This window comes from Plectropomus leopardus, chromosome 10 (assembly GCF_026936395.1).
Source record: "Plectropomus leopardus strain MGB_pleo_1.0 chromosome 10, ASM2693639v1, whole genome shotgun sequence".
NCBI classification, from domain to species: Eukaryota; Metazoa; Chordata; class Actinopteri; order Perciformes; family Serranidae; genus Plectropomus; species Plectropomus leopardus.
In genome coordinates, this window is record NC_142185.1 from 33,750,364 (window position 1) to 33,759,170 (window position 8,807).

Here is an 8,807-nt window from a genome sequence, read left to right on the forward strand (position 1 = left end):
TGCATTAGTAGGCTTTTCTCTGATTGGATCGCCGATGTCATGATTTGATTGGATGATAAAGCAGATGAGGCCATTTGATTGGATGTTTGAGGAATGTGCCAGAGCTGGAGGGATAATCTGCTTTGGTGCGGAGACGGGTGATTCCCTGCAGCATCACCTCTGCACACGCGTGCACTCACACGACACACAGAGCGGCTCGCTGGCAGCGCGCCGTCTCGTTTGGAGTCCTTGGCTTTGGTCGTCTTTGCGATGGCGGCACACAGACCTGTAAATCTGCTTTGAGTCCTCCCGGTTTTATGTGGAGAGAAAGAAGCTCACATGGTCAAACTGAGTTTGGATCAAATAGACCTCAGTCGGCTACTTTTAGAGATCATCTAAATCAAAGAATGCCCGTCTGTCTGTCCGTCTGTTTGTCTGTTTGTCCCTGGTGTATCTCAGGAACTGTTCATCTAATTTACCTCATACTTTGTGTGTGTACTGCTGGGAATCCAGGATTTCTTTGCCATATTAACTTATAACCAGGAGTGAAAGGAGGCCGGTTCAGTCCGGTACTCTGTGGGCTGCCACAAGAAGACTAAGTGCCGGTGTGCAGTGACAGGAAGCGGGGACAGCAACTTAACAAATAAAACAATGCTATAGCACAAACGACGTCACTTACCAACAGCAGTGAGACAGACAACAAGCTACATTCATAAGCTACATGTCATCAAACCGAACCGTCCTCTGAGCTGGACAAATAACGTCTTCATAACGCCTGAGACGAGTGAGCAGGGACCATCTACAGAGCGCAACATGGAAAGGAGATTTACAAAAATATTTAATAACTTTGCTTTTATAAAGTGTAGTGCAGAGATACTCAGCTTGCTTTGCTTTGGGGCCACTTTTGTAAAACGACAGGAGGCCAGGGGCCAGTCACAGCAGCCCCATAAATGTTTCTAGGATTTTAGGAGATTGTAGGATTTCAGGAGTTTTCTAAGATATTGAGACATTTCTAGGATTTTAGGACAAATCTAGAGTTTTAAGACGTTTTCAGGACTTCAAGACATTTGTAGGATTTTAGGACATATCTAGAAGTTTGCGACATATCTAGAATTTTTGGACATTTCTAGAACATTTCTAGGATTTCTAGTCATTTCTAGGATATCTGGACATTTCTAGGATTTTTTTTTTTTTTTAAATCTGAAAAAAAAAACCAACCTGCGAGCACCAATACCACAGGGCGAGTGATAGGCCTGTTGTGAACAGGTACACTTTAAACTGGTTTTGAACTAGTTTATATAATCTAGCAGACATCCCTGAATTATCAAATGAGGACTTGTCTCCACTGCCGCTCCGCTGCATTGAGCAGATTTCCAGTAACAGCGCAGCACTGGCTCCAGACATCCGTCTCAGCTCAGTGGGTCCAAATTAAGTGAATGTAGTCAGATTAATGTTTTACTCTAAGACATATTATCTCAGCAGCTGCCATTGGCTTCAAATCCAGATTTTACCGCGGTGGTGCCAAGTTTACCCATCTCATCGCCTTTCAGTGTTTCCCTCCTGCAGTAACTCAGACTTAACCCTTTCAAACAATGTTCAACGTCAGTATTCTTGTGCTGCCTTTAAATGCCTTTTACTGGTTATTTAACACTTCGAAACCTAAGCAAATTGATTTTATTTCTCTCAGAAACATGGATGTATATATATTTTTTTAAATTTTCTGCACTTTTCCAAGGTCATTTTCTTGTTTTTTTCTTCTTCTTTTTTTGCTTATTTTTAGGTAATTTCTTGCTGTTTTTTTAGTCCATGTTGTATGTTTGTCATTGCCCTTTTCCTATGTTTTCGATAAAAAATTAAATCAATTTGATTAGGTTTCAAAGGGTTAAGATATGGATTTTGTATAAAGGTGTGGTCCCAGATTAGAGTGGGAGGGGCCACGATGGATCCTGAGATTCCAGGCAGATTATGGGGCCAGTTTAATTCCTGCAGCAGTGATTAGGCTGAGGGTATAATTATCACACGCGTGCACTTGGCAGAGCACAGATGTGTGTAAATGTGTGTACTGTATGTGAGGCTGTTGGCATGTTACAGTACGTGTGTGTGTGTGTTTCTGCATACGTCGTACTCTTTCTGTGTCAGTGTTACACTGCCTCAGCAATAAATGCAATCCACCCACACACTTTCTCAATCATACACACACATACCCACGCACACACACACACATGCACACACACAGCTGGCCCACTTCTGCTGCCTCTCTATAAGTCGCATCAGTCCGCTCTGTTTTGAGCCTACGGCGGCTCAGGAGGGACACATTCCTTATAACTTCAAAGGCAGCGGGATCTTTCCTGGGCAGAAGCTAATTTTAGTGGCTCTATAATGTAGGTCAGCTGAATATCTATGAGACGCAGAGAAAACGATTATGCTGCAAGCTGGAAATGACGACAGATGGAGGGAAGAAAAAAAAAACCCTGCCGTCTGAGGTGGGCGGCATGGCAAGAAAAAAACGCTAATATCAAATAGAGAAAGAGTATTTTTATGTCTGAATCAAAATGCAGAACGATGCCAGCAAAAACAGATTCAGGCTTAATGGGTGAATTAATGGATTATCATATACGACTGGATGTTAATGGGTTTTCTGAATGGATGGAGGGGGTTTTTAAGTGTTAAAACCCTTACATTTGACCAATTAAATAATAATCCCTTTATAATCCCACTAAAATACTTTAATTACACTGATGTTAATGGCTAAATTTATGGCATTTTAAGGGAGGAAATTAAGCTTTTTATTGTGATAGAGGGACTGAATAAATGAAGAATGTAGATATGCAAAATAAACAGTGTTTATTTCAATCCTAATACACTTCTTTTACTTCCCCATTTGTTTTTGGCATTCACATCTCGGGGTAGGACATCCCAATTCTTGTTGGGAAAGAGGAGTGGGGTAAAGTGTTGAGGTGAACAAAGTTCTGCAGATGGAGGTTTTTCAGAAGCACACTCGCAAACCGATGCTGTGTTTCAAATTGGATACTTGATTACGTGCGTTCACTCTGAGAAGTATGGCAAAAGGCAGTGCACCATGAGTATTAGTTATCCCAACTTGGTGACTTTTCACTATATTTAGAGTCCTTTCGGATCTTCTTGGCAGCTTTAATTCTAAAAAGCAACTACTGACAAATTTAGCAACTTATTTAGGTCATCAGGAAAAAAGAGATAAATATATTGTAATTCATTATCATGCATGCATGCGCAGAGTAACTGCAGTCGACGGCTGTTTCACCATCAGCACCGAGTCTCTCTACCACTCTCCTAAAATCCCAGATACGTCCTTGAGAGGTCCTAAACTCCTAAGAACAACCTTAAGTCTAAGAAACCTCAAAGAATCCTTTGAAGAAGTCAAGAGTAACGTAGTTTAAATATTTCATGCTCTAAACTCTGTGAGATAGTAGCTCCTTTCATTTTGATGAGAAAACAGCAAAATGCTAAAATCTGTGAAATGTCCTAAAAACCAAGAAATGTGCTAAAATCCTACATCCATTCTAAATTTCTAAAAATGTCCTAAAGTCCTGGAAATATGTGGAAATTCATGAAATTTCCTAAAATCCTTGAAACGACCTAAAACATCCACAAGTCCTAGAAAGGTGTGAAAATTCTAGAAATGTCCTAAAATCCTGGAAACATGTATGGAGCTGCTGTGACTGGCCTCTGGCGTCCTGTCGTTTTGTGAAAGTGTCCCCCTGACTGTCCCTGACATGTTAAAGATGGCAGAGATGAAGGGGACAATAATGACTCTGATGGTTCAGATGATGATGAAGATGATGATGATGACTGACACTCCTGAGCCGGCTCGTAATATTCTGTTGATCAGTAAATTGTGAATGATAACTGACACAAAGTAGAATAGAGTGTCAGTTATGATTAAATTGATAATTGACACCACACAGAATAATGTTTTCTTTCCCTCGCTATGTTTTTATCTCATTCACATCACCAACACTGACATTTTAAGAAATATTTTTAGCAGTCATTATCTCCTTTAGTTCAAATGTTAAAAGGCACAAACAGACGATGTGTTATATAATAAATTAAATCCTCTAATCTACTTTTTGTCTCCACATATTATTTTAGGTCTATTTAAGCTCACATAGTAGTTATGTAATTCTATTGTCTAATGTGCATTATGAGCACTTTAATAGCTGCTAATGCTTATTTTCAATGCAAGAGTTATGCAACATAAGACCTTTTTTTAAGTGTCTAAATATAGAATCAAACTTTGTAATGTTTTGTTTTTATTTTGAATGGTACAAAGCAGCCAATGCGTTGTTTTAGTAACATTTCCAGTTTCCACGTTTTCTTTTAGTTCTCTGAACGTTCTTTTTAAAGTTCTAGTAACATTCTCTATAAACATAAAAAAATCTTAAAAATGTTTTTTTTCTTTTAATTGTCACATATCACATTTTCATTTAAAAAATGTTATGTAATCTCAGGCCTCAATAACATGTTCTGAATGTAGCTCTGAAGTGTTCTGTCTTTGTTCTTATGTAACATTGTGGGAACATTTTATAAAGAAAACATTCTCTGCTCTGTTACCTCTCAGCATCACCAAAACGTTTTCACAATGTTGCAGTTAAAACGTCGTATTCAGCATTTAACCTTACAGGAATATTATCTGAAATGATAAACATCCTTAAAATGTTCTTTGAACATCAGTTTAAAATGTTTTCTTTGAAAAAAAAAAAAAAACCCACTTTGGAGGACTGGCATGGAAATATTTTAAATGGAAAAGCTAACTTTCACTCTGAGGATTCAGAAGAATACATTTTATCAAATCTGTAAAAAGAAAAATTAAAAAAAGGATCAAATATATAACTCCACTGTGAGCAGACTCTGTATGACCTCACTGCTGTTTCAGCTTCGCTTTTTGTGAAGATCTGTCACGCACACGCGTAGTTCAAGTGCTCATAGTTAAGTTTGTTTACAGAGTTTTGGATGACAAAAGTGTGTCTGTTTAAGGGTGCATATGTATTTGTGAAAGTGAATGTTTGTACGTGGATATGGAAGTATAATATGAATGTGTATGTATGTGTGTGTATGGGTTTGTGCAGGTAGATGTATGTGTGTAAATGTATGCGTATATGTATATATACTGTATATGTATGTGTATGCGTGTTTGTATGTTTATGTAGGTGCCCTCTTTTTTTCCCTCTTTTTATTCTTTAAACAAAGAGGATGAAGGTGAAATGAAGGTGGAGGAAAGAAGGAAAGTGCAGTTGTCCTGTAAATTATGCTGCATCTGCCTTGTACAGTATTGTATTTGTAAATGTGGCAAAAGACTCTGCATTTATGAAGATGTGGTTGTAAAAGTCACAAATAAAAGAAAAATTTACACACAAAAAAAGTTTTCTTTAAACGTTATTGCAACTTATAGGTAACGTTAGATAAAGTCGTGTGAACGTTCCCTGCTAGCTGTGTTCCTGTTAAAATTTAGATAAAACAAACTTTTGTTTTCTTTTTCCATGCAACTCCTTTAATTTAAATATTATCACACGCTAACATTTTTAAAAGGGTGTATTTTTTCACTTTCATTTACTGATTTTAAACCTGTTCAGTGATTTAAACACAGCGCTGAGTTTTATTTGCATTTATTTCTTGTATGTGTGATACGTCACTGCTGTGAATATAAATCCTCAGGCGTTTAACCCCAACAACAAAACATAGGACAGTCATTAAGAAGCTGTTCATGAGCTTACGCTGCTTCCAGAGTGTGTGTGTGTGTGTGTGTGTGTGCGTGTGCGTGTGCGTGTGCGTGTGTGTGTGTGTACTTCAGGGTTTTTTTGGGGGGTGCCTATAAGGAGATTGGCTGCTAATCTCCTCTCTCTTCCTCGTCCCCCATCATCTTCACTTCATTCTGCCCTTTCGCTCGCTCACAATACGGATGTGTGTGTGTGTGTGTGTGTGTGTGTGTGTGTGTGTGTGTGTGTGTGTGTGTGTGTGTGTGTGTGTGTGTGTGTGTGTGTGTGTGTGTGTGTGTGTGTGTGTAAGCCGCCTGGCTAAAGTGGAGCACCTCCATCAGGGCATACACAGACATCCAGACACTCATGTGAAGTGACTGGAAAGACACCCCCACCCCCACCCACCCAAAAAACCCTGATTTTGGGAGCCGGAGTGTTTGAGAGCAAAACGAGTGAATCAAGGGAGAGACAGGAGAAAGGAAAACAAATCAGATAAAACGAGGAGACTGCGTTGCGTAAAGCGAGAGAGACACTGCGAGGAGGGTGCATGAGAGCTTGAGATAAAGAGATCAGTGCCTCTGCATGGAAGTTGGCACAGCAAAAAAAAAAAACGCCCCTCCCCCATCCCCGACCGTCTCTACTTCCCTCTCTCCTCCACTCATTCCCTCTATCTCGCTCGGCCGAGAAGGATGTGACAGGACAAGGTAGCATCTTTCACTTTGATCCACTAACCAGCCTGTAGATCAGTGGATAACCAGATGAGCCAAGTCAGACTTTTCTTCCTCTTTTTCTGCTCGTGTTTCTGTTTCTACTCTTGTTTTTGCTTCCAGATGTTGTGTCAGCGCCTGCTGCACTCTGCTCTGCTGGATCTAAGACTTTCCATCCACCATCCATCCATCCAGCGCTGTTTACGTCCCTCTCAGCTGATTATTTCTGCTCCATCGCAGCGCTGAAGGTCGACTTCCGGGCGTTTGAGTCCGACCGAAGCTGTGATTGCACGTCTGAGCATCTCAAAATATACCAGACTGGACTTTTTCTCACGCCTCCATCTGTCTTCTAGTTTGTCGGCTGCGTCTCCAGTTTGTGTGTGTGTTTGGGAAATTTGGATAATCCTTTAGAGAAAGCGAACATGTAGTATTAATCCAATCACATTCCGCTGCGGTCACAATAATACAGATGATGATTATGAAGAGGAGGAGGTGGAGGTTTGCAGCCAGACATGTCTGATGATCCCTCACACTTTGGGCTCCTTGGGCAGCGCAGCTCCGTCTTGTTTGGACTAACGTCGGGTTGCTGTTTTGGGGAAACTCTCTGCTGTCACATCGGCTTATTTTAACACTTCTTTGGCTTATTATTAGCCTGATAAAGAAACCTAATGAGATGTGTGATGTGCGCTGTCAGCTGACAACACTCGGATATTTTGTCTAAACTCTGCCGATAAAAACGTTTTTGTTATTTTCTGTATTTTTAAATCAGATTTTGTAGTCTAAACAGACACAGAAGCTTTTTTTTGAGAAGGCAACAAAAGAAAAAAATGAATTCCTGTTGGAGGAGTCAGGTAGGCGCGAGTGCTGCATGTGTGTCTGTAATGTGGATTGTAAGTGTTGCAGGATGTGTCATTGACCGTTTTTTTTTTTAAATTTCTGCTGCCGTCATCCGTGTGTGTGTGCAGGAGGAGCAGGCGGCCAAGCTGAAGGCGGAGAATATCCGAGTGGCTCTGGAGAAGATCAAGGAGGCCCAAGTTAAAAAGGTGAGTCTGGTTAACACACACAAGAGGGAGGAAGATGCTGTGTGTGTCAGTGTGTGCTTGTGCCTGTCTGAGACTGGCACGTGTCCAGCGGGCTCGGGTTTCTGGGTCAGGTCAGTGTTACTCCACATGGAAAGCTCTGGTCAATAACAGCTGGGGTCAATACACACACACACAAACACACACACACACACACACACACAGCACTCAGCATAATGACCATTGCAAGTTAAGTCCCAATCCCTCAGAGGGAGAGAGTGGATTAACAACCTGGATTTATTACACACTGAGACAGAACACCAGCTACCTGTCTGTGTGTCTGTGTCTGCTCAGTCTAATCGTCTGTGTGTTGATCCTAAACAAAGCTCCCAAAAAAAGTGACCATGAAGCTTCCTGCACAGTCTCTGACTCTCTAAAACACACACACACACATGCACACTTACATGAAGCAGTATCATCTAACCATATGCATATTGGCTTGATTTATTTATTTAAAAAAAGACATTGGAAGAAGGCAATGAGCAACTTAAGAAGAAAGTAGTAGTAGGAAAAAAAAGACAGAAAATGACCTGAAAATTACAAAAAAAAAAGGGAAAATGATAAAGAAAAAATACTTGAAGAAAGTGCTTCAAAATTCATTAAATCCTTAAAAATTCTTTTTAGATAATTTTACAAACAGACTTCTCTGGATATTTTACATAGCTTTTTTGAAGTAATTTTCTAAATCTGTTGTTTTTTTCTTGCAATTTGTGAGTCGCTCATGCCTTATTTTCCTGTGCTTTTGAAAGAAGCCCAAAGGTTTAAAACTTGTGAAAGGCCTCTGAATGCAGGTTTCAAAGGGTAACACATACAATCTGTAATTTCCTGCAAATCACACAAAAAACACAAAGAATTAAAAATATCATTGTTGTTGGCAACATGCAACTTTATTTTTTTGCACCTTGTTTTTTTATTTACTTGGCACCTTGTTTTTTTAATTGTTCATTTTTTTTTTTTGTATTTATTTTTTACTATTTTTTTTACTATTATATTGTTCTTTTTACCCTGTACCTATATCCATAATGTCTCTTTCTCTCCAGAACAAACAGACATAGCGATTTAAACCAGTAAAATTACTGAATTAAAGCATTTTCATATAAAAATCTGTTTCTCCAACATTGTTCAACATGGCAGGGGCTAGAGACGAGCTCCTGCAAATGTTTGCTCAGCTTGTTTGTTGAAAACTTAAAATCCAGATGTTGAATAACTTTAAAAACTTCACCCAGGTTTAAACACATTGTAAAAATGACCAACATCTATAAAGTTTGTCATTAATGAATTAATGACCACTTCTGTCAGACAGCTACCAC

At 39.5% G+C, this 8,807-nt stretch overlaps 1 protein-coding gene across 4 annotated transcripts in view; it reads left to right on the forward strand.

Annotated features, from left to right (window-relative positions):
- The window catches only part of raph1a (Ras association (RalGDS/AF-6) and pleckstrin homology domains 1a), a 108,416-nt gene that overhangs the window by 54,543 nt on the left and 45,066 nt on the right, over positions 1-8,807 (forward strand). For all 4 annotated transcript variants that reach the window (XM_042495348.2, XM_042495350.2, XM_042495349.2 and 1 more), the window contains one exon: positions 7,384-7,461. In XM_042495348.2, coding sequence (XP_042351282.2) covers positions 7,384-7,461 — 78 coding nt within the window. The remainder of the gene's footprint in view (positions 1-7,383; positions 7,462-8,807) is intronic.